Here is a 27218-nt window from a genome sequence, read left to right on the forward strand (position 1 = left end):
AGTTGGCGAGATGCCAGGAAATAATTATTATACATGCATGTTTCTCTACGGAAATAAAGCGTTTGATGCACTCTGCTATCGTCGCGGATTGGGAGCAGTGCGTTTACAACAACCCAGCATTCTTTGTACACAATGGAATGACGCTCGTCTCGAATAGGGAGGCTGCATTGCAAGTGTTCGACTCTAGCGCCTTCTCGAAAGCTGTGGTTACTTAGATCGTGAGAGAGGCTTGGACATTACATCAAAACATATACGTTAACGATCAGAACGCATATTCATCTCATTTTATGTGAAATGTGTTAGTCTTCGACTACGTACAGTCATGGATAGAAGACACGGCCTCGCGGTTGTCCTTCTATTAATATTGACCGCGCTGAGTGGTCATAATGCAGAAGGTAAGTTTAATAATGCTGTTGCTGCTGTTATTTCCGCGTTCAGAAAAGATATACACAATGTGAAAGTTATATATATATATATATATATATATGTATATATATATATATATATATATATATATATATATAGGCCTACGGTATTAAAAAAAAACAACAACAACAAACAACTGTATCTGATTGCGCACCTGGTGAGCTATATTTCCAAAATGCGTCTGTTCTCCCACAGGGTAGTCTATAAATTAAAAATTGTCCAAAACAGAAAATGATATCACTGAAAGATGGATAAAAGCAGTGATGGATAACAAGGTGCAAAGCCAATGAGACTTTCAAAATAATATCATCGTATTGATTGTAAATGTCAGGTTGAGCAAAAAAAAAAAAAAAAGAAGATAATTTCTGGATGTAGCAATATCAATGTAAAACAAAATACCTTGGCATGGAATAGTAACTATGAATGCATCGTACTGGTGACCACCGATAAGAAGAAACAAATCACAGTAGCCGAGAACCTAACAGGCAAAAAAACTGAATCTCCTTAATCTGTAATAAAGAACAAAACTTGAATTATTGGAATAAAAAAAAAAAAACCCACTGGCAGTAGGAATACGATAGACCTGTTTCATAACACAACAAGATGAAAAAAATGAAGAATCACTAAAGTCACCAGAAAAACTGTTCTTTTTTCATTTCGGTCGACATGCGTGTCGAAAGTTAACTGTGCATATCATTCTATTGTATATATGCCTTTTACGGCTTCAATCATGACAGAGACTTAGGCCCTACGTCAATACGTACGATTTTCCACACGGTGGTATTGACGGCATCGCATACAGTGAAACGCTTCTTCAGCCATGCAACTACCATGGAATGCATACAAACTATAAGAGTACATGTATTATGCATTCGGAAAACAACAAGGCTTCAACTGCGTGTGGCGTGGACACTGATCTCTACGTAAAGTATATTTGGAGACCAGTGTGAGCGTGGGGAATCCCACGTGAACTTTGAACTATGAGTAGCTTAGAACTAGGCTGTACGTGGATTCAATATGGACGAAAGAGGGCTCCTTGCAAATGTCGTTGTGAGGCATTGCCCGTTTTGTCACATATAGGGCTCACACGGGTATATCCCCATCAAGGCGTGCGTTTAGATTAAAAAAAAAAAGTCTGTAAAATAGCTGGGAGGAATGAAGTCTTTTATCTTCTTTAACCTCTAAAAGTGAGATATGCCGTTCAATCCATGAAATTTCCGAGGGATGTTCTTCTGGTCAAACTCTGTCCAAGGGTTTGCAAAGTCAGACTATGCGTTTTCTTTACTAAAAAAAAATGAAAAAAAAAATCACATATTTTCCGTATTCATGCGCACAATCAATAGTCCCTTCAAATTTCATGAGAAAAGCTTTCATCTTTCATCCAAAATGAAGATAATTCCATCTGATTTTTATGCCTCCGCCACGAAGTGGTGGCGGAGGCATTATTAGTCTAGTAGGAGAAAGGGGTTCCCATGCACCCAAAACATATATTTTTTTAATCTACTTCATCTAGACCAGTTTTGTGCGTAGATTTCAAAAAGGCAATATTAACAGGTCAAAGCGTGTCCCATAGTGGTAAAAATCCGTTTCCATGGTAACGCATGGTGAAAATGCTAGTATCTCATAAAAATACATGTAACCTGTGATAAATTGTTTAATTATCATGTCCTTAGTCTCAAATTAAAGAAAATTAAAGTATCTATATGATGATACCAATTGTGTAGTGGGTTATACAAATCTTCATCTTAATTTTGAGGCCAGAATACAATTTTTCACATTTTTTAGTAAAAACGCAATTTTACCATAAAACTTATCTATCTCTAAATCATACAAAAACAAATTCAATTTGTTTGAATATTCTTCAAAGTTATACTAAATATGTATGCAATATAATGTGAAAATTTCATAGATATTGCTCAAATAATAAGAAAGTTACGGTCATCCACAGTTGACATTCAAGCATATCAAAAATGTGCAGGACTGGTGGGAATGTGATGTACGCCCTCTATTTTTGAATAATCTCATTTTAAACATTTCAGTCATAATAAATTTTGGTTCCAAATGCATGAGAATGAAATTGAATGTGATAAAGTGGGTCATCTAGACCAGTTTTGTGGGTAGAATTAAAAAAATGCATTAACAGGTCAAAGAGTGTCCCATGGTGGTAAAACAAAAAATCTGTTACCAAGGCAACGCATGATGGAAATGTCAGAATCTCCTTAAAATACATGTAATATTTGATGCAATTGTTCACTTATCATGATTTAAATGTCAAAATTAAATGAAGAGTATTAAATTCTCTGAATGATAATACCAATCATCACACGGAATTTATACTAATTTTCATATCATTTTGGAGGTCAGGGTAGTAGTTTTTGCAGCGTGCTGCTGGGGGGGGGGGGGGGGGGCGAGTAGAAAAAAAATTAATTGGTTCACGTAGGAGTACAGTACAGTATACTAGTATACAATTCAGGGCCCTGTTTAAAATTATACCAGATAGTTGATTTCAACTGAAAGTCTATAGGCCAGGGAATTGAGGCTGAATTTGGGGGTCAACTGGCAACTATCGTATAACAAACAAATTTTGTATTTGAAAGTATATGTTTTAAAAAACTTACCAGTAAAATTTCCCAGACGTTCTGCTTCGGAACATGCCGAAATGACGTCATCAACATGGCCACCCCTCAAACCAGATAAATGAATGGGAATTTTAGGATACCTCAAGTGTTCATTATACAACTGACATTAATCGTGAGATAAGTTTCTAGTGCATGTACATGTATTTATTATTTCCTGCCTTTCTTCAAACAAAATTGGGACCATTGTGACCTCTTTTTCAAAAAATCTGAGCCCAAATTAGGTCATTTCTATGGCAACTTTATGCTAAAAACAATGTTTTTCCTAAACAAAAAAAAATGCAACACCTTCTCAACGATAAACATCATTTTGAATTTACATAATTATGCAAATTCATAGCTATTCAATTGACTGGAGTTGAGACCTAACCTGTTATGAGATACCATAGCTACCATGGTTACATTCAAACTTGCCTGTAGCCATTATAACACAGCTGTCCAGAAATCACAATTTTCATTATTATTGGTGTTTTATTATATATATTGTTTTGCATTTGGCACAAGCTGACATTTCGTTCAAGTCAATTAGGCATAGAACATAGATTAAGTCAATTTCTCATAAATTTCTCCGCCCCCAATCCCAGTAAAAATGGTTAGTTCATGCCTTTTCCTTTCTTGCAGTCCTGTAGGGTGTTTCAACAAACTTTTCATTGGTTTCAGTTTCATTTCACTGGTTTCAGTCTCGCTATCTCACTTTTCTGATTGGTATGTTTCAGTCACGAGGACTTGCTAAGTGAATCTGAAAACACTAATTGACACTGATCTCACTGAAATCAATGTTGGTGAAACGGGTCTTGCATGAACTTCTGTAGGATCCTTGAGCAAGCTCATTATACTCGATGGCAAATACTGTACTTCTGAAAGAAATGAAGCACTGTTAACAGACACTGGATACACATTTTGTCATAGATCACATTAGTCCAGTCAAAATAGGGTTTCCCCCAACACTAATTGCAACAGTAGGAATTCCACTGCAGTGCTACTTGTTATGGGCTCCTAAACACCATACTAAAAGTCCCAAGAAATCCAGTGGGGCAAAATGGCTAACTGTCCATAATATGCAAATTAGCTCCCATTATGATAAAAGTGTTTTCATGAAAACTAGGCTTCTAGTTTTCAGATTGGAACACCGAAAGTGTTGAAACCTATGTTTACAATGTCACAGTGCGATGCAAACATTTCACCATGTACATAGTCTAGGCCTCATTTGCATAATATGCAAAGGGACCAAGCCAACGGAATATTCTAATGCATCAAAGTGCCCGATATGAGCATATCGAGAGTGTTCAAATATGATATTTCAGTTTCTCTTCACCAAAAACAAACTTTACAGCATTAGTAAACTAGCATGGATTATTATTATAAGATAAGAGTTTGTTATCAGACAGAAAATGATAGCTTATTCATTAATATTACGTAGAATCAAAGTACGAAATTAAACTAGTGTCAACATCTATAATTTGTCTACGGTAATTTTGTAATGAATGAACTCTATTTGGAGGGTGGTTTGTTCGAATCTTGATGATTAAGCTCTTGCATCCTTGAGGGTTTTGAGATATTGAAGATGGCACAGTCAAAGGAAACCCTGTGCGTAGTGCCCAAAGTTACCCCAGTCGATCATATTATCCCCACGACCATTAATTTACAAAACATGCATCAACCAACACGATTTCCATTGTTCTACGCTAAAGCGTCCAAAATTTTGTTCTAAAAGTCGTTTCGCCGTCTAGCAAAGACTTTTTTATTTCCATGAAATACAATTGGCATTGACAGCGGAGACATTTTTCTACAATGTGTATATCTTTAAAAAGTGGTGCACAGTCAAAGCGGCTCGCATGCAGGGAGGTACCCAAATTTATCCCTATACCCTCACGGCCCGGTACAAAACATATACACACGTGAATACAGCTGTTTGAAGCGAAAAAAATAAACACTCTGTGCATAACGTCCTATTCATTTCATTTCCATTAAAATTCAGTGGAAGTTCTAGAAAAATTGTTGTTCTACAATATCTATAAGGTGAAAATGGTTCACATGCGAAGACAACCACGTGGAGGGTGCCCAAAATTACCCCACCCACAGACAGTCTAAGACATGCAATAATCATGTACCAGCGCAAATACATGAATATGTTCTATGGGTACATGCCTTTAAACAGTCCTTCTGGTCCTCTAGCAAAGAAACTTTTATTTAATGAAATTCAATGGAGTCAACAGACAATATATTGCTCTGCATTTTTTACTTACACTGACATAGTTAAAGTGGTTATCATTCGAAGGGAGCTTACTATATGGGAAGTGCACACATTAATTGCCTCTATACATGACCTTTGTAAGGCAAATATCAACGCAATTATAGTATATACAGTCGTTCCAAAAGTGCATGTCTCAAAAAAAGGTCGTTCCTTGAGTATTAGGACTATCACATGAGTTTTGTGATTATGTATAATTATCGTATAGTGCTATAATCATTGCATATTCTTCTCATTCGACATAATTTTACGCACCTCATTTTCTGTTACAAAGAAAGTGATGTCTCTCTGTTCTTGTAGAAAAATGAAATAAAAATTTAATTTAATTCTATTGAATTAGATTCCTGCCATGTCAAGTCACTTTTTTTTCTATAAAAAATGCCGGGGTAGAGATAAAATAACAACATTGATCCACAATATCTATGCAGTCCAAAGGGTTCACTTGCAGAGACCACCTTGTGGGAGGTGCTCAAAGTAACCCCATGCATCCTAAAGGCAATGAAAAACATGCCGTATACAACCGCGAAAAATGTTCCATGGTTACATGCCTCTGAAAAGCTCTTCCGCCTGTGTAGCACATACGCTTTTATTTTCGTAAAATACAATTAAGGTGACATAGGAGAGACGCTGCTTCACATATCTATTTTGTCAAGCCCTTGGGAAGTGCCCAGATCACCCCTGCCCCGACCGTCGTGGTCCAAAAACAGATTAACAAAACATACATTTTTGTATATACCAAAGCATACTCACTTGTACATGCATATAAAGTCGTTTTGCCGAGTGGTAAATAAAGACACTTTACTTTTCATGATTTTTAAAGGGTATAGAGACACTGCTTTACAATCACCATATAGTCAAAGGGGTGCACATTCAAAGGCAACCGAGTGGAATTTGTTCAAAACCATCCGACCCCCAGGGCAATATAGGAAACATGCACTAGCATATAGCACAGATATGTTTCAATTCACCATGCCTTCACATTGTCGTTACGGTTGTACAGCAATTGCCTTTTTGTTTGTAAGAAATGCAATACAATTACAACAAGAAAAAATGTTCTACATTAACTATATTGTCAAAAGGGTCAACATTCAAAAGCAAGCCCATGGGAAGTGTCCAAAATTACACCGCCGCTCAAGCCCCGTAATTACATCACACGGATACTATGAACGCAAATACCGACGTTCTTTCGTGCATGGTTTTAGAAGTAGTTCCAGCAATACAGCTACACATTTTTATATCAATGTATGTTGTGGAAATGATAGGAGAAGCATTTCTTCAAAATATCTATTTAGTGAGAGGATGTACAGTAAATGCCAATCCTGTGGGATGTGCCCCAAATCCCCGCCCCCCCCCCCCCCCCCGATCCACCACCTTCAGTGCAGAGGCATGAAAATATAACTCATGAAATATTGCAAATTTAGATAAAATTTGGGTGTTTCTGTTTACTTTTAGTTTTCATCATCAATTAATTACATAGTACTAGACTCTAACATTACAGATCTATTGTAATGAATACAAAATTATGTAGAGTCTACAGAACTAAGGTCTACACCAAAATTAGTATTATGTTACAGACCGTATCATTCAATCAAACTAATCTTGTAATCTGTTACTTTCACACTCAGCAAAGTAACTATACAAATAACAATCTATTCATAGATGTTCTGTTTAAATATTAGTAAATTCAACTCAATTCAACACAGCACATCAACAAGTTCTGATTTCATGTCTTACATAAATCCTAACACATTTTTAAACATGTGAGACTGAAGTTCACTGAAAATAAACTTGTAGTGGAAAAGCTTCAATAAATGAAGTTTTTTGGGTACTTTGCTTTCAGCCAAAAATAAATGTATGTTGCAGAATGGTTTTAAAGACAATACTATGACACAAAATGCAATCAGATACATACCAGAGGTTTGATTTATGGCAGATTTCTTTGACTGATCCCGGTCTGATCCAAACAATAAATCTTCCCACCAAAACTTTTGTCCTACCACAAGCAAGCTTGCTTATTTCTCCACAATAGAGGGCGCGCATCATCATTCATCTGGAAATTCTTGACCAATTCTTGACAGGTGTCAATGTCAACTTTGGATGGAAGTAACTTTCTTGTTATTTGAGCAATATCTACGAAATTTCCCATTTTATTGCATACATATTTGGTATAATTTTGAAGAATATTCAAACAAATTGATTGTTTTTGGTATGATTTAGAGATAGATTAGTATTATGATAAAAATGCATTTTTGCTAAAAAATGTGAAAAAAATTGAATTCTGGCCTCAAAATTAATATGAAGATTGGTATACCCCCCTACATAATTGGTATCATCATATAGATAATTTAATTTTCTTTAATTTGATACCAAAGCCATGATAATTGAACAATGTTATCAAAGGTTACATGTATTTTGATGAGATACTGACATTTTCACCATGCGTTACCATGGAAACCTGTTAACATTGCATTTTTGGAATCTACGCACAAAATCGGTCTCGAGATGAAGTAGATTAAAAAAAATATATGTTTGGGGTGCATGGGAACCCCCCTTTCCGACTCAACTGTATATACTCTGGTTAAGCTTGACTTCCTGCATCCGCAGAAATCAGGAATTTTGAGATCTCCCCAGCTTTTGAAAAATAGATACGATTCATGCTTGTGATTCCCGGAATGGGCTGTGTGGCTTCACATATGATACCAATATGAAGAAAATTTCTTGCCTTCATCTCAGCTTGTGACAGGACTGCCACTGTTACACCCTTCATGCCCTTAACTGCAGCAACAAATTTAGTAGCATCACACACATACAATTGTAGCTTTTCTGATCCTTACTTTACTCCACATGTGATGTTTCACAAATGCACCTATCCTGTCCACTGGTCGCTGGCCATGGGATGTGTCTAAAAAGTTCCACTGAACCTGGAGTTTATCTAGATGCAGTGTGTACAGTGATGCTGCAGTGTTTCTGTTTTTGAATTATGATGATGGGCCATCTGACCAGAGAAATCCTTTTTCACATGATCTGGTAAGCCATCCAGCACAGTTTCCTTTTTGTGGGCAAGATTGTCTGATGTGATGACGTGGGAATGCTGAGACCCAGAATGCCACACTGCCAAGTGCTGTAAAAAAGACTAACCTGCCTTTGATTCCAGTAGGTACTCTGGATCTTATCTTGAGCAACACAGGTGTAAGTTTTGCTGAAATGAACCTAAATGAGGGCTTCTTTAGGATAATTATTGTTGGTTGTCTGGTTGCATGTCTGGTCCTCATATGCCTGGTGACGTTTGTTATGTTGGAGGAACTGGGGCACCAAACTGCAGTATGATGTAATCGACTACACTGCAGGTCATGTGTGGTGCTCTCCTCGACAGCTTTCATCCATAGGTTGTCTTCTGTGCACAGCTTTCCAAATGTACTGCTGGGTACCAGCCCTGTCAGAGTTCATGATTCTTTATGAATCTCCGCCATCCTTGCACAAATTGCACTCATTCATCCAGCATGCTCACTTACGTGTAGGTTCACGATGTACACAAGAATCCCTAGATCTCTGGGAGCTCATGCAGAATGGGACATGTTGATGATACTTTGTGAAGAGCACTAATTTCCAATATTAAGTTCTCTTGATATTTACGTATTTTAAAAACAAACATTGTGGGAAGGCTTGTTTGAAAGTTGGACATGATCGAGACAAAGTTCAGTAAATTTTACTTATATGCTTTCCCACTTTAACATCCAGGAACACCTTGTAGAAAAGAGCATGTGTTTCCAAAGTTGACAATGACATGTACCAAGCTTATATTTATTCATTTATTTGTTTATTTTTGATTAGGAAAGAGTCACATCAGAGAGGGGTACTCTATCTTCACTTTTAATTAACCGAAAATAACATAAAAACTTACCACGTGACTTAAAATTTGCCATCCCACAGTAAATGTTACCTAAATTCATAATTTTTGCTGGTTACTCACGTTACAAAATGGTTACTCACGTTACAAGGTTACTCACGTTACAGTTTTTCTTCATCATTTTTACAAAGATAAGTATTTTGTTGTGATTTTGATAGTCATCATCTTGCCAAAGATTGTTTGAAGGAGGAGAATTTCAAATACCACCAATTCAATGTGAGGAATTTTTCTGTCAGAAAACAAAGTCAGTTTTTTTTTGGTTACTCACGTTACATCGCCTAAGTGGGTTACAATATTTATTTTGGAACGACTTCTACAAATTTACTTGAAAAGCTGTTGTGTATTTTAGGTAATTTGAGTCTTCTAAAATTCAGAAATGAATAAACTGGTATGATGTTGCAATAATGAAATGGTAATATGCCATATTCCATTTTCACTATTTTTCTTGTATTTTCGTACAGAATGGAAGTCACAACTTTTAACTATTTTTCCCAAAGTAAACATGTAAAAATTAACTTTTTATTTTTGGTTCCTGAAAATGTCATGTATGAAGGACTAAAAATGAAACTATCACAGAAAAATATTGAATTTGAATTTTTAAGCTCATGTCCACCAACCTGTGGAATAGCCCTTTACGAGATAACTCAAGACTGGATGGAGCAAATTTCACCGAACTTTGTTGGAGGATGGTGTATGATGGGACAATTACTTGATTAGTTTTTCAGTGAAATTGGACAGAGGTCAAAGGTCAAAGATCAAGGTCAAATCCTAAAATTTATCTGTTTACGTGATAACTCAAAACTGGATGGAGCAACTTTCACCAAACTTGGTCCAAGGATGACGTATGATAGGACAATTAGTTGAGTAGATTTTAGTGACATTGACAAGAGGTCAAAGGTCAAAAGGTCAAGGTCAAATGCTACAAATGTTGCAATTTCCCCCAATTCTATGTAATGCCCGAAGGTATTTTCTTGAAACTTGGTGTGAACATGTACTACTGCGCAAAGATTCTCCAGAGAGAGTTTCATGTCATCAGGTCAAAGGTCAAAAGGTCAAAGATTAGGTGAAATGTTGCAATATCACTTTTCTCGCAAATGGTTCAATGTATCTTCTTGAAACTTGGTACATACGCATGTACTGTCTGGCAGGGATTATCTAGGGACTTTAGGGGTCATGGGTCAATAGTCAGTTGGTCAAAGGTCAAGGTCAACTCCTCAAAATTTTACTATTTCCCTCATATACTAGTATATGCAATGCTTGCATTATTAGTTTCAAAACTTAGTACATGCATTACCTAATGGAGATTCTCCGGGAAATTTCCAGCCAAAAGGTCAAAGGTTAAGGGTCAAAGGCCAGGTTTCAATGCCCCCCCCCCCAAAAAAAAAAAAAAATGAAAAATTATATACATATACGACCGTCATCACACTCTTTCTTCATACCTTGGAAATTACTCAATACATAAACTTCCCCAAAATTCCCCAAATATGTGTACCCGCACTCTAAGAAAATTATGGCAAACCCAGTTCAAGACATTTTTGACAAACCTGTCATTTCAATATTTTGCCAGTTATGTGAAACTGTCATGGATCACACATTGTGATGACATTATACTATACACCTATTGGGAGAATCATGCATTATGGCGGAGACATTGGTCGCCATAGCGACATTTCTAGGTCAGTTTTTTTTTTTTCATTTATGTTAGTATCTTTGGCACGATTTTGTGATGCGGTTATGGATATTTCATTATAATATTAACATGTGTGAGTCCTATAGTTATGGTCACATTTTTTTAATGATTTTTTTGTTTATCATGTGTTTTTGATGATATCTACCCATTTATTATCATATGAGAAATTGCACACTGAAGGATGGAAAAACTTCTAATAGGGACACCTTTGAAAATGATGCACTTTGGGTTAAAAAAAATGATGAGTCCTGCAGTGTTGATATACTTTCACAAAAGATGCTTGTAATATACAGGCAATTATTCTTGCATAAGGAGGTATTATTATCACCTTATTGTCTACAAAGTACAAAAAGTCTTTTAATTATCGAACAGAATAAATGTATACATTTTGAACTATTTCAGTTGTAGCTAAACCAAAGAAATACATTAAAATACCTCAATCATTCAAAGTTTTTTTTTGCACTTTTTGCACTCGCCAATTAGTCCCGCACTAAGCTCTTGTCCGGGACTAAGGAGAAAATTGACCTTTTTACACTCGTATTTCTTAGTCCGGTACTTTCCAAACCACATGAATATTCATGATTACGCTGTGTACTGTACACTTACACGCACGCACCGGCAGCACTTGATTACCTCGTTTCTGATTGGTCAAAAGAATCCTGGAGTAAAGTGTTACTAACAAAAACATCCCTACATAATGTAATAGAAGCAGGTCCTTCTTTTTTTTTTTTTTTTAACTGAAGATCTTTCTTTAATCCCAATTGACGAGAGAAAAAAAATCATTAAAAATGTCAACGATGCCAACGGGAGGAGTACTGCTAGAGACGTTAACACATTTTGTTTTTTTTTTTTTTTTTACATATCCAAAACAATATTACGTGCGTTTTTTTTTTGTTTTTTGTTTAACTTTTCCAATGTTTTCCAAATATTTTTTATATCATTTTTGATAGTAAAAGAGAGTGGGTTATCAGACAAGTGATGATTAATTCGTTTATGTTATATCTTTCAACTCATAATGATATTCATTTCCTTATTTCTTCGGAGTAATGATGTGTCGGGGGAGTTAATGTCGTATCTTTGAGAGCAAGTAAGGTTGGCGGAGGAAACATCAGAAGAACAAATGTCGAAGGAGCAAAGGTCATCCGAGCAAATGTAGTAGGAGCAAACTTCGCTGAGTGTTTTTCGCGGAGAATTTATCGCAATTCACGAAACAATTGATAGGCGGATCATATGGCGCGTCACCTACAACGAAAGCTTCACTCGAAATTCTGTGCCTGTCGCATATACTAGGTGTTTCAAAAAGCACTTCCCACTTTTGATCATTAATAGTCCAAAAACTATTCATCCGATAAAACTGTCATTGATATGAGTAATAGCTGAATAGTGTACAATTTTGTTGAAGGTGATTTGGATGCGAAAGCATGAATTAGTTTCATTAAATCTTAGATTGATTTTGAAGTAAGGTTTCAGATTTTGGTCAAATTTTAACCCTCTGTACAAAAATGAACTTTGCACAGGGACCAATGATGTGTATGTGAGTGTGTGCTGACAATGGCCCTGAACAATGGACATGCCTGAACCACCTGTTGACTCGGCGTCAGTCTCGCGCTCCCAGGCACGTGAATGCTTAATCAATAATTCATGTTGATTGCCCTGGGCACTGCTAGTCTGAATTCATGCACGATAAAGGGTAAAATGCATGGACATGGAAAAAGTAAGCACATGCTTCCATGTGCTCGCAAACACCACATTTCATTCCAGCTGGCAATCATTTTCAAATTTTGCTTCACATATCACTAAATCTGGGATATAACTAAGCGTAAATGATCTAAAGTTTTTCATCTTAATACAACTGTTTACTAATATTCTCACAAATTTGTCGATTTTTCGATAAAAAGAGATCATTTGTGGTAAAGAGTTCAGCAGCATTTTTCATTGGGGCGATTTGTTTCACAAAGTAGAACACGGAGACTCTATGGGTAAAAAATGGCATAGATGACAACATTGCAAATATCCAGGGAAAAAAATACCGTTAATTCTTCGAATAGGGGACAAAGTAAACAGGTTAGTATAAAAAAAGGCCAAAAGGTTAATTCAGTATTGTAGAGTCATACGATTGCAATAAAAAAGACTTCAGTCTTCTCTTGAAAGAGTATATGGATGGAGCATCTTTTAAGTCATGATTCAAAGAATTCCAATAATTTGGGCCTACATAAATAAGTGTGTTTTTAGCAAAAATCATTCTTAAAAGAGGTAAATGAAATTCACTAGATCGCCTAGTGGGATATTTATGAAATGATTGATTTTTGAGGAACATAGAATCAAAAATAGATGGAAGCAAGTTATTACAATACTTGTACATAAATTGCCCTAAATTAAACAAAAACAAATCTGTCATTTTTAAGAGCTTGTTGGAGGCAAACAACATATTTGTATGAGAACATACAGAGGAATTACAGATAACACGAAGAGCTTTCTTTTGTAAAAGGAACACTTTGTCTAATAAATTCTGATGGGTGTTGCCCCAAACTAATACTCCATAATTAAGATGAGGCAATATTAACGACGAATATAACACAAGTAATGATTTTTGTGAAATATGAAATTTCAATCTATTTATTATACCTATATTGCGTGATACTATATTACAAACATTATCAACATGTGATTTCCAGGAAAGTTTGTCATCCACAATGACACCCAAAAATTTGGTATGTGAGACTCTTTGTAGATGAGAGTCATCTAATACTATATTCATACTTAAACTATCAACAGTGTTACTAAAAAGCATATATTTCGTTTTTTTGAGCATTGAGTGATAGCCTATTGGCCCTTACCCAATTTGTCACTTCTTCAACTCAATGTTGATTTTATGAACAAGAAAATCAATATCATTATGGGCAAAAAATACATTTGTGTCATCTGCAAAATGAATAAAAGAGAGGCTGTCGGATACGCGGCAAAAATCATTGATAAGAATAATGAACAATAACGGCCCTAAAAGACTTCCCTGTGGGACGCCGCATTTGACTTCTCTGACAACTGAATCATAGTTTTTAATTGTTACAAATTGTTTTCTATCAACTAAATAACTCCTGAACCACTCCAAGGCCTTCCCACGTATTCCATAATGCGATGACTTATAAAGTAAAATATCATGGTTGATAGTGTCGAAGGCCTTGGAGAAGTCCAAGAAAATACTAACTAAATGAGAATGGTTATCAATTGCATGAACAACTCTATCAACAAAATGCAAAAGAGCATGCGTAGTACTATGTTCCTTTCGAAAACCAAACTGATAATTCGTAATAACCTCATGTGCCTTCAAAAAATTAATCATTCTCTTATAAATGATTTTTTTCTAAGACCTTGGACAATGACGATAATAATGAAATTAGGCGATAATTGCTGATTTCAAACTTATCACCTGCCTTAAATATTGGGATTACTTTAGCTAATTTCATTTTATCGGGAAACACACCGTTAAAAATTGACAAATTAAATATATGAGCAAGTGGATCAGCGACCGAGGAAGTAACACCCTTAAGTACAAAATTATCTATCTCATCATAACCAGAACTACGTTTATTTTCAAAAAAGGAAACTATATCAATAATTTCAAATCTGTTAGTTGGTGTGAAAAATATGGAATCAGAGTTACGCTGACCTAAAAATTCAGTAAAATGAGTCTCTGTTGCAGGAATGTTATGAGCATAATTTTCGCCTTTTTTTGAAAAATAAGTATTAAAAATATTTGCAATATAAAGGGGATCATTAATTAATTCATCATTCACTTTAACTCTATCAATGTCACAGTTTTTACTCGGAACATTCATGGCCTGTTTTAAAACTTTCCAGGTATTTTTCATATCAAACTTATATCTCGATAATTGCTTAGAATAACATCTTTTCTTTTCAGAACGTAAAATCATTGTCAAAGTATTTTTGTATGATGTATATCTATTCTTCGATCGCTCAGTTTTTTCCATTTTGTACTTATAATACAAACGATTTTTCCTATTAATTGAACGAAGAATTGATCTTGAAATCCAAGGTAACCTGGATGTCTTTTTATACTCTGTTCTATTTCTTTGTTTTGGAATTACATCATCTAAATGATGATTGAAAATTTCCATAAAATTATGAAAAGATATATTAACGTCATCGCTGCCAAATACTCCTGACCAGTCAGCATTCTCGAGAGCCGCATCAAAACTTGCTAACTTTTCAGGTGAAACTCTACGTCTGAACAAAAAAGATGAAACAGGTTTAGTATTAGCTGGGGTTTTAGGTGTAAAACAAGTCATTATTGGAAAATGATCGGTCATATCTGAAAGAATTATAAAAGAATCGGGGAGGGGTAAAATATTACAAAACAAGTTGTCAATGAGGGTGGCAGAGCGATCTGTAACACGTGTGGGTTTAGAAAAAAGCGGAAGAAAGGACGAGGACAGAAGTGTGTGGAGAGACTCACTAGAGTTATTATCATGCTCAGACTTCAGCAAATCAATATTAAAATCGCCGAGTAAGAAGCAATCCTTATTTTGAAAAACGTGTGAACTAGCCAGATCTGAAAAATAATCTAAAAAATCATTAGAATTTGAAATAGGGGGTCTGTATATAACGCCTACCATAAGATTTCTACATCCTGGGATAAAAATTTCTGTAAACAAAGATTCAACAGTATTATCCATTCTAGAGATATCTTCATGAATAATAGTATCATAGGAACGTGCTACATACAATGCAACCCCCCCCCCTCCATTCTTATCAGACCTATTGTTAACAAATAAATTATAAACCTTGATTGCGAAATAATTTTCTGCATTGGAAGCTAACCATTTCTCACTTTTAATCCGATAACGGACAGCGACTGACTTGCATCAGATTCTAATAAGAATTTTAAATCATCAAAATGTTTATTCAAACTCCTTATATTTAATTGCAAAAAAGAAAATGTATCCTCAGAAAAATTTTGAATTATATTTTTGTATTGATTCACTTTAATATAATTGCACAACTTATTTTGGGTGATATTATCATTACTAAAATCAAAAGGCAATTCATTTGCAGCAGTGTTCAGGCTATCGGTAACAAAATTATCGTAAGGGGTGGTTCGTATACTGGTTGACCCACTCACTGGGTCAGAGTCTAAGCTTGTGTCCCTAAACAATTTAAAAAAAAATCCTCGTTCGATAAGGAATGAAATAGAGCATTCAAAAAATTAGCCATAATTACGAATACAAGACGAATCTTTTAAAGTCTGCGTCATCAACGAAACTAGGATGTAGTGAACGAGTGGACAATACAAGAAAATACCCAGTCGCCATAATGTGGCAAGACACTGGAGTAAGTTACGAACATGGGTGACGTCAAAATCATGATAAGCAGAAGATCGCTGAGGAGACGTAGAACGTGAAATGAGAAGGGGAAGAATAAGGTAAGTAAGAGCAGTGAGAAGAATCGACAGAAAAGGACATAGAACACACACAACACAATAACAAGAATAAATCCAGTGTCTCAGTGGGCTTCCGAGAAGACATACATGCATTGGAAAGGATAAAGAGGATTGCGAGAGACAAGCCGATATGCTAGAGAGAAGAAGGTGGGATAACAAAGCCATGCTGTAGTGTGTTTGGGGGAGGGCTCCCGCCAAATACGGAAAATACGATGGGGAACAGAATTACATTGATGAAATAAAATTGTAATGAATAATAATCCTTCAATGATAACACGACAATCTAATAGCATAAGAGAATGTGTAAGGAGGTTTGAATACATCTTTCTTGAGTTTCGGGTATAACATTTCGGAACGATTAATGAAAGAAAGAAAGAAAAAAAAAAGAAAAAATAATAATTACATTCCTATATAACATCCAAAAAACAAATGAGTTCAAGATTTTGGATTAAAGTATTGTACATGGTAATCAAGAATTGTACAATATAACAATGTAATCAATGAGGCGAAAACGTTTTATAATAATGGCTATCAGACAGAAAGGTAACAGAGATATGTACTGGACGGTATGCTGAGGATGCAAAGAGTATGCAGTATACCATGTGTGCAGGAAATCAGAGGGAACGCCAGTGCAAGCGAGAGAGGGCGGCATAGACCCGGAAGCTAGCGTCCCTATCGTGTGACATCAACATTGTTGAGACTAAGTGTAAGCCAACATATAAGTAAAAGGGGAGAAGAACATTACAGTGTACATAAAATGCATTTTGAAATAGACAACATGTATACTATGAACATGGGAAGTAATATCCGCACAAAAAAAGGAAAAATACAGGTATCAAACAGGAAAGTGCAAAATTTAAGTAAAACATCAATTTCTTCTACGCAAATGGGCGAGTCACATTTTGTCACTTGCCTTAATTTTTCCAAGTCGTTTTTAATTTACCCCCATTGTCATGGTTATGTATTCAACTCATGCCTCTGAGACCTTGAATGTAATGTAGTTACTGGCCATTTGGACGCAAAAAAGGGGAAAATGAAATATCGTAAAAGTTACATCATAAAAAGCTTGCAATTGTCTTTAAAACGTTTGTCATTGCATGCAAAGCATAAACAACTAGAAATGTCGCTATTACAAGGCGACTGGTATGCCTCCGCCATAATGCATGATTCTCCTAATAGGTCTATAGTACTCGTGGACAATGTGTGATTACATTTTCACAAAATTTGCAAAATATCAAATAATGACAAGTTTGTCACAAAAGTGTTGAATGTTCACCTTCCTTGACCTAGGTGCAATTGGATAAACAGGAGAGCATGTATTTGGGGATTTAAGGACTCAACTTGACTTTGACCCATTCATAAGTTTATGCATGGAGTAATTTTCAAGGTATAGAGAAAGAGTGCAATTTCTGTATTGAAAAGTACTAGGTGTTTCAAAAAACATTTCCCACTTTTGATTCTTGATAATTCAAAAACTATATATCAGATGACATTGTCATTGATATGAATGATAGCTGAATAATATACAATTTGGTGGAAGGTGGTTTAAATATGAAAGCATAAATAAGTTTCATGAAATCCATGATTAATTTCACAGCTAGGTTCCAGACTTTGCTCTATTTTCAACCCTCTGTACAAAATTTCACTTTGCACAGGGGTCAATGGGTGTGTATGGGAGTGTGTGGTTAACAGCCTGACGATGGTCCTGAACAATGGCCAGGGTTTAAATGCTTCATTATTCATTCATGAGAAATTCCACTATCTCAGCTGGTCTTTATTCAGCCTCTGGCAGTATCTGTGTAAAGTCAAACGCCTGTCGATACTGTCGTTGAGTAGCGTCAGTGCTCTCCCTACTTCTGAAAAACAAAATTACAATGAATACCTTCTGTTCTATCGTAAACGTAGTGACAGGAAGTAAAGAAAATCAATTAGAGTATATATACACTTGTGTGTATGGAGCCTTAAATAAATCTACTCTGAAACAAATCGCCCCAATGATAAATGCTGCTGAACTCTTTACCAAAAATGATCTCTTTTTATCGAAAAAGCGAAAAATTTGTCAGACTATTTAATTAGTAGACAGCTGTATTAAAATGAGGAACTTTAGATCATTCTAATATGCTTATTTATATCCCAAATTTAGTGATATGTGAAGCAAAATTTGAAAATGATTGCCAGCTGGAATGAAATGTGGTGTTTGCAAGCACTTTACCGTGCATGAATTCAGACTAGCAGTGCCCAGGGCAATCCACATGAATTATTGATTAAGCATTCATGTGACAGGGAGCGCCAGACTGACGCCTAGTCAACAGGTGGTTCAGGCATGTCCATTGTTCAGGGCCATTGTCAGCACACACTCACATACACATACTTGGTTCCTGTGTGAAGTTCAATTTTTGTACAGATGGTTAAAATTTGACCAAAATCTGAAACCTTACTTCAAAATCAATCTTATATCTAATGAAACTGATTTATGCTTTCACGTGCAAATTACCTCCAACCAAATTGTACACCATCCAGCTATTACTCATATCAATGACAGTTTCATCAAATGAACAGTTTTGGAAATATTTATGATCAAAAGTGGGAAATGTTTTTTGAAACACCTAGTACATTGTTACCATTTTCATCTGGCCTTTGACCCTACAATTCATAGGATAATCACTGTCAGGCTGAATATGCATAAGTATGTAGAAAGTTTCAAGATAACTGGAGCCACTTCCGAGATATGGAGGAAAAAGTTAGTTCAGCACTTTCACTTGATCTTTGATCTTTTGACCTTTGAGGCAAAAAAAAAGAAGAAAAGAAAAAGTTTCCAGAGAATCTCTATCAGGTTATACATGCATACACCAAGTGTAACAAAAAAAAAAAAAAAAATCCTGGTGGCATTGCATAAATGAGGGAAATAGTAAAATTTTGAAGTGTTGCCCTTGACCTTTGACCCCTGACCTTTGACCCCATGAACCCTAAATTCTCTAGATAATCACTGCCCGTCAGTACATGTATGTATACTATGTTCCATGAAGATACTTTGAACAATTTCCAAGTTACGGAGAAAAAAGTGAAGTTTTCATATTCTACTTGACCTTTTGACCTTTGACCTTTGACCTCATGACCCCAAACTTTCACCAGAGAATTTCAATTGGGTAATACATATATACACTAAGTTTCAAGAAAATATCTTCAGGCATTGCACAGATATAGTGGAAATAGTGAAATTTTACGTATTTGACCTTGACCTTTTGTCCTTTGACCTCGAGCATGTGTGCCCAAAAGGCACAACTTCACCCCCTAATACACATATGTACATGCAAAGTTTCATTACGATACCTCAAAAGGTTTTTTTTTAGTTACGCTGTCCACAAAATTAATTACAGACGGACGGACGGACGGACAACCCGAAAACATAATGCCTCCGGCACCACTACGTGGCAGAGGCATAAAAAATATATAAAAGGCTAGATTACTTAAGAGATTTGTAAAAAAAAAAAATATTTGAAAGGCATGCCATCACGGCAGTCTCACAACAATGCGGACACAAGCTTTGCGCAAAAATAGTGAAAAACAAACAAACATACAATTCGAAAGCTTGAAAAATACAACTAATACAGTGTAACTTGTGATTTATAGTGATAAGAAGCATCAACCCAGTAATGTTGTATGATTATAATTATGATCTATTCGTTTATTAACTATGGACTAACGATTATCTCGTATTGCTTTTCACATTCTTTTTTGTTTTTACTTTTTGTATAATTTGTATTAATCTAAAGCATGTTTGTATTGTTTACTAAATTTCAGTATGTTTTTATCCGAAACGAACATAAAGAAAAACAGCCTTGACTGAATCTTATTGCCGAGCTTATATAAATGAACGAAAGAAAACGGAACGAATCTTGTAATATACACGCATTAAGACACTCGAGAATTTCTATCTTAAGCGTTTGTGGTAGGTACTGCCCCCACTGTTCGGGGATGGAAAGGGGAAGACATTCGACTACGATGTGACATTCAGGAGGATCCTCGCATTGTGTATTGGGAGGATGAGCTGAGGGATCCCGTAGCTACATTCATCGATGGGACATATGAAAGCAGGAAGGAACGTTTCAACATGGAAAATGATTTCAGCCTCGTCATCACCGACCTGCGGGTGGCAGATGAAGGTCTTTACTATTGCGAAGTGGCAGTAGATCAGCAGACGTCCAAGAATACCACCATCGTGACGATTAGCTGTAAGTTGCATTGGGACAAAAATATACTGAGAAGCATGGTTTAAGACTTTGAGCAAATGTTCGTATATTACTTTGACAGACTTACACATGAGTTTTGTGTAACAGGCTTCAACGATACGCGGAAGTTAGGCACGATTTTAGGGCTTACCAAACTGTAGTCACTCTAGGACGTATTACGTCGTAAAACACCCCTTCGTATTTATTTTATACTTTAAAGGGAAATGCTGTACATTTATATCCAACATTGACATAATTATTTCAGTGTGTTTTCACTTTTCAAATGGCAATCAACCTTGTTAAATTGACGTTCTGCTAAAGATTCTTGCAGGAATGAATAATGCCCAGATCAACTCAAATCAAATTTGAAGAAAAGAAAATCAGATATCACGATAAAAAATGAAACTCTCTCCACAAAAAGGATGAAGTCCGCTAAATGTATCTCAATTCTTTGCTGAGCAAAAAAAAAAAAAGAATCAAACAACAGCAGTAATATGAAATCAAATAAGAAATTCGCGTAATTTTGAAATTGATTTTCCTATTTTCCCAGCGATGGCATCAGGACATACGATTGACGAATGTGCTGATAGAAGTCGATCTCGTCAAAGCCGGTGTACATATCAATCTCCCTCCAACACCCCTTCTTCAAATCTTACTTGTGTGGTGAGTGGATTCAAACCTAACGTTTCCATGCTGTGGACCGAGGAGTCGGGAAAGAGACTGAATTCTGTGGTTTCACAACAGAACACACTTTCTGACGGCACATACGAGAGGTTCGAGACAATCACTGTATCAGCCAAACATGGGACAGAGCAAACCTTCATGTGCGTGGCTACCGGTTACTCGCTGAATGGAACGTCGACCAGAGAAATCACCATTCTGCCTATACATGTATCAGGTTCCTTGAAACTTTCAAACTTCTTTGTTTCTGAATTGCATTAGGTAAACACGTTCTGAAACCTAAACAAATGTTCTGATTTTTAATATCTTTGTCACGGTATAATCTGATACGACATTTGGGATAATCTAACATTATCAAACACGATTATCATATCTACTAATGAAAAGTGAAAGTGTTTATAATTTCTAATAAGTGAAGACAGAAAAAAGCAAAACAGAAAAAAAAAACACCAACTAACAACTTTTCTCAGGGTGTCCTCTGAATTATGATTTTGTCACACTATGTGTAATGTAATATGTGTAATCATTTTTTTTTTCTTTTGGTACTGGGGCAAAGCATAGAACAGAATGTCAACCTTTTAATATTGACCCGTTTATTTATTGCCTTCTACATCCGGTCATGAATGAAAACGTGCATCATCTTTGTTTATATTTGTATTAAATTTCAGGAAAACGCGCTCATTTGGCTTTTATCATTGGACTCCTCATTGGCCTGCCTGCTGCCCTTATCATCGTATTTCTCCTTGTTGGAAAGTATCTTCAAAACAAACACCCAGACTACTTACCAAGAAAAGGTGTAGATCTTTGATACTTCTTGTTTGAACGTGTTTTCATCCTTGTGTGCATGTGTGTGTGTCTGTGTGTGTGTGTGTGTGTGCGGAGGGAACTATAGGAAGCCACTGGTTACAATATTTAATTGAATAACAGTCAATTTTCATCAACATTTAACCCATTAAAAGGTGCTAGGGAGTTAGAAGTTGTGCTGATAAACCAGTTCTTCGTTATAGTTGTGTGACGTATTCAGCATAGGCTTGTAATCAAACAAAATGCCCGCAGTGGAAGATGCAAAGACAAAGTTCTAGGATAAACATACAATTATAGATAAGTGCTCATCAGGCAGCGTGTATATAATATGTATATATCTAACAATAATATCAGTGATGTTTTTACCATTGTTCATGATATGTTTCAGGATGTGGCTGGAATCCGTGCTGGCGAAGACCAAATAAACCAGAGCGATTTGATGAGGAAGACAAATTAATGCTGAGTATGAAAATATAGTCGTTATTGTATCCTTTCATCAATTCATCAATTACTTGTTTCACATAATAAATGTGGTTAAAACATTAAAAGAAAAATTATGCGTCAACTCATGAAACGACGTAGAGTATAGTGCCTTGGAAGTCCATGAACCGTATTTTTTTTTTTTATCCTCAAACTGAGGGACTTTATTCATATGACTCGATAATTCAGACGCATGCATAATTCAATACAAGCATAAAACAATTACAGCCTTATTTTATAGTTCAATTAACATAAAACGAAAATTCTGAATGTAGCTGATCGATTGCACGAATTCTTCTTTTTTTTGTAGATATCATTGCAGTATAACATAAACTCATATTGGAATTCTTTTACAATAAAGGATGCAGTAAAACGCTGGTTTCTGTATTCTTCCATGAGATAAACCTTATAAATTGCATATTCCATGAAATTCATTACTGCGTTGATAAAGAAATAATTCTTTTCACAAATTTCATTCCCGGTTACTATGATTTTCTCATCTTTGATATTTTTTCTTGAACATTAAAAGATAAGGTCACTAATCCTTGCCGAGATGTTTCTTATTCTCGGACAGTATAACAAATTATGCATTAAAAATTAAAGGGATCGTATAGTTTTGGTTGAGACCTAATTTCAGGTTTCTAACGTTTTTTTGGTGAGATAATGAGAAACTTCTTATGAAATATGACAGAGCATGTGATTCCATGAGGAATTCAACGTTTATTTGATGAAAATTGGTTTTGAAATGGCTGAGATATCCAAAACAGAGCGATTCTGATAAAGTGTGGGACCCACACTTTATTACGATCGCTTTGTTTTACTTTGTTTTTGGATGTTTCAGTCATTCCCAACCCGATTTTCATCAAATAAACTTTGAATTCCTCTTAAAATGGCATGCTCTGTACTATTTCATAAGTGTTTTCTTGGTATCTTGCAAAAAGTTAAAAGCCCAATTCTCATCTCCACCAATACTGTACTATCCCTTCAATGTTCATTACAGAATTTGCACTGTGAATGTATTGCTATTTTTTTCCATTTCAATCGATTATCCTTAAAAGGTAAAATATTGTATATAACTTTAAAATAAAACTGTTTTAGCTAGTTGAGTTTCAGTTTCAACAATGGAAATGCAAATACTGACTCCCAATCAAATGTATAAGGTAGGACAAGTTTACGTTTATCTTTTAGCTTTCATCTCTTTTGCCACAAAGTTGTTGACCCTATCTTCCATGTCTCTCGTACAAACATTAGCTTAACCGTAATAGAAATACCGGATTCTGTGTTATAATTCATAAGCAAAATGTTTATGATTTATTTTGATGTATTTATTTATTTTTCTTCCTGTCTCGCCCAATTCTACACTTTTTTTATATATTCATATATTAAATGTGTGTTTGTGTGTGTGTTTGTCTCTGTGCCTGTATTTAGATATTATCATATGTAATGAATATCATTTCAATTTATCTTTACTGATTTATCTTCTAAGGATCACCGTCGCTTACAAAGGAACAAGTACAGCAATGCAAGGAAGAGCTGAAGGCATATTACCGTATGTCACGACGCAAGGTCACGGTGGATCCACTCAACTTCATGGAACGTGTCGAATTGGATGAAATTTATACGAATCTAAGTATAATCGACCGAGGTAACAAGCGTAAGACACCAATAACATACGACAATCTTGTGACCAACGATGAACATGGACACCTTTCAAAGCGCCTTCTGATCCAGGGTGAGGGGGGTGTTGGAAAAACAACACTTTGCGCTAAGATTGCCTGGGACTGGTGCCAGGGTAGGATTCTTCAGGATTTGGACATGGTACTTCTAATTCCTCTTCGAGATGTCACTAACAAACGAAGTATTGGTGGTATTGTAAAAACCTATCTCTGTGATTCAAATCCAGCAAAACCGTACCAGATCGATGACTATATTTCAAGAAATCAAATTAAAATACTCATTATTTTTGATGGATTTGACGAGTTTAACGAAAAGTTAAGTGGAATAGACAGCAGTGAGGTCATTCACATTCTAAGAATGGAGCAATATAAGTCATGCAAAGTAATTGTGACCACACGACCATGGAGAACAGACGAGTTTGTGATGGAAAAGAAACTTGCTGACGCTTACACGTTTCTTAACGTAGAAGGATTTAACACAGATAATTTATCAGATTACATTGAGAGGTACTTTAAGATACGAGGGAAGATTAATCGTGCAGAAAGTTTGATAAGTTTTATGGAGGAAAATGAAGTCATCCGGGCGAACATGGCCCCATTTCCTATCTACTGTGCAATGCTTTGCCTTATGTGGAACGAATGCAGTGAAGAGAAACAAGAGAAAATGCAAGAATTGAGAACTTTCTCCAAAATCTTTGGAGAAATGATCTATTTCTTAAAAGAACACTTCGCATCAAAAACTTGTGGAAATCTTCAGAATCAGAACGTTGTTGAGCAATTGAAGAAAGCTCATAGGGCAATTCAAGACATAAGTGAAATTGCACTTAACGGTTTATTGGACAGGAATCTTTCATTCTCTGGAGAACAATTCAAAGATTGTCATGATTCCATGGAAACATGCTGCAGCGTGGGTGTTTTGACTGCAGAAACAGATGTCATTCCAAGGGAACGTCGGCGCGATGTCAACATTTCATCCTTGGTTGCATCAACGGTTTCGTTTCCCCACAAGTTGTTCCAAGAATATATTGCAGCGCTGTATATTGAAAATCTATTTTCTAATGATCGCCCCCAGTACGACAAGGTGAAAAGTGAATTTCTTAGTCGACGTCAGGAGTTCCGCTACCTACTGTACTTCGCCTCAGCTTTAGAGAATGAACTTGGTCTTGATATCATCCATGGCTTGATAGACTCTGCTCCCCGTGGAGCTTACCGAACGGAGCCTGATGATCGTCGATACCGTGATTTCTGCGTTGACGTTGTGTTTGAATGTCATACTGAAGAAGCCGCCAGAGCAGTGGGAAAACTATGGAAAGAGTACACACTCACATCATATGTGCCAGGATATGGACATACAAACTCTATGTTTGAATATCATACCGAGGAGGGCGCTAGAGCAGTGGGAGAACGACAGAAAAAATACGAACTCTCATCCTATTCAACAGAACATACAAATTCAGGAGTCGCTTTCATGCTGCGCTTTAACCAAGTGGTGAGTGATTAAGCTAGGATTTCGATTTGAACAGTGCTGAAATACTAGTACATAATGACAACGCATTTCTGAGCGTGACTATGCATCTTTGTGTGTATGTGGGTGAGCGCGCCCGTGTGTAATTAAATACAAACCCCTCAACTTATTTGCTATTATGGGTGTAAGATCTGGAGTCCTAAAACGCATAATTGTGGAAAAAATCTAACATAACTAGTCATTCATAATTATGTAAAAAAGGTTTTCTCTCACAGTGAAGTTGCAACAAAATTCGCTACATAAATTAAAACATTGAAAAATTCTAAACCACCATGGGATTTCTGTTGATGGCAAACTATGTAAATGTGTTTCGCTGGCCTTTTCGAAAAGTTTGACTTAGTCAACATTAGGAAATAATTTCCACTTTTGTCATACGAAGCAGCACTATAAACTGGGGTAAAAGTACAACTTTTTCCAAAAATAAGAACGTTCCCTTACAAGTTACAGTTTCAAATCTGCTGTTGGTTAAAATCTTTTTAAGTGTGATCATGACTTTACCAAAGACGCTTTATATCGAAGGGATATGCCATACTACCAACGTGATCTGCAGAGTACCAGACCGATACAATACATTTACGGTTCACAGTATGAGTGTTGATGAAGTCACGTCAGTATCACTCCTCAGCTCTTTGTCACAATAAAACAAGTTGAATTATGTAAACATTCTTTCTTTCAGTAGCTCTGAAAAGTGAAATGAAAATATGATTTAATTGTATCAAACTTATATCAGTTGCTCTGAGTTTCCCACCTCCTAAACAACTGTATATACATTTCCACCATCACCGTGTATTATTACCTTTCACTACCTGTCGATTAATGTTCCTTCCAATTAGCCATCATTGGTAATTGACAGCGTGAAATGTGGAAGAACTGTGTCACGTGATTTGGCAGAGGGTATGTGTTCCAGGAGTGTACTCAGCAAAGTATCAATATCTAAATCACGATTTCACACGGACTTCTACAACATCCTCGGCGCTAAGGCTTCGAACTGTCAGGTAAGAACTTAGCACCACAGTTCCCCGTATGTTATAATGTACAGACTATAGAATCTGATGGTGTGTTACTTTAGTATTTCAAAGAAGCAATGCATACTTTACATGGTACTCCCATTACTTCTCCTTATCGTTATTATGCGTAGTAAGTCCAGATGACAGGGCGTCGTCTGTTGAGTCTTTAATTCCCCCGAGGTCACCTGGACAGCAGTCTTGCACAAGAGGCAGCACACTTTGGTCAGGGAACCCACTTATATACACAATAACAAGAAACAATAAAATAAATAGACTTCGGTCGAGAAATCACTGCTTCATTGTGGATAAAAAATAGCCTAAAAATGAAGGGAAAAAAGAAAATGGTAAGTAATACATTAAGGAGGTACTAGCTCGCGTGTTGCACCTCCTTGGCTACATTTGAAAATGTAATGTCGTATAGAGGTAATGATTATGTACGCGTCTTGTG

The 27218-nt window shown here is 36.0% G+C and overlaps 1 protein-coding gene across 1 annotated transcript in view; it reads left to right on the forward strand.

Moving 5' to 3' along the window:
* Nucleotides 1-27218, forward strand: part of LOC140236274 (uncharacterized) — a 96227-nt gene that overhangs the window by 11389 nt on the left and 57620 nt on the right. The window contains exons 2-7 of the mRNA XM_072316232.1: nt 20310-20600; nt 21148-21495; nt 21947-22072; nt 22471-22545; nt 24049-25727; nt 26597-26758. Coding sequence (XP_072172333.1) covers nt 20310-20600; nt 21148-21495; nt 21947-22072; nt 22471-22545; nt 24049-25727; nt 26597-26758 — 2681 coding nt within the window. The remainder of the gene's footprint in view (nt 1-20309; nt 20601-21147; nt 21496-21946; nt 22073-22470; nt 22546-24048; nt 25728-26596; nt 26759-27218) is intronic.

The sequence above is a fragment of the Diadema setosum genome, chromosome 12, assembly GCF_964275005.1.
Source record: "Diadema setosum chromosome 12, eeDiaSeto1, whole genome shotgun sequence".
Lineage (NCBI taxonomy): Eukaryota > Metazoa > Echinodermata > Echinoidea > Diadematoida > Diadematidae > Diadema > Diadema setosum.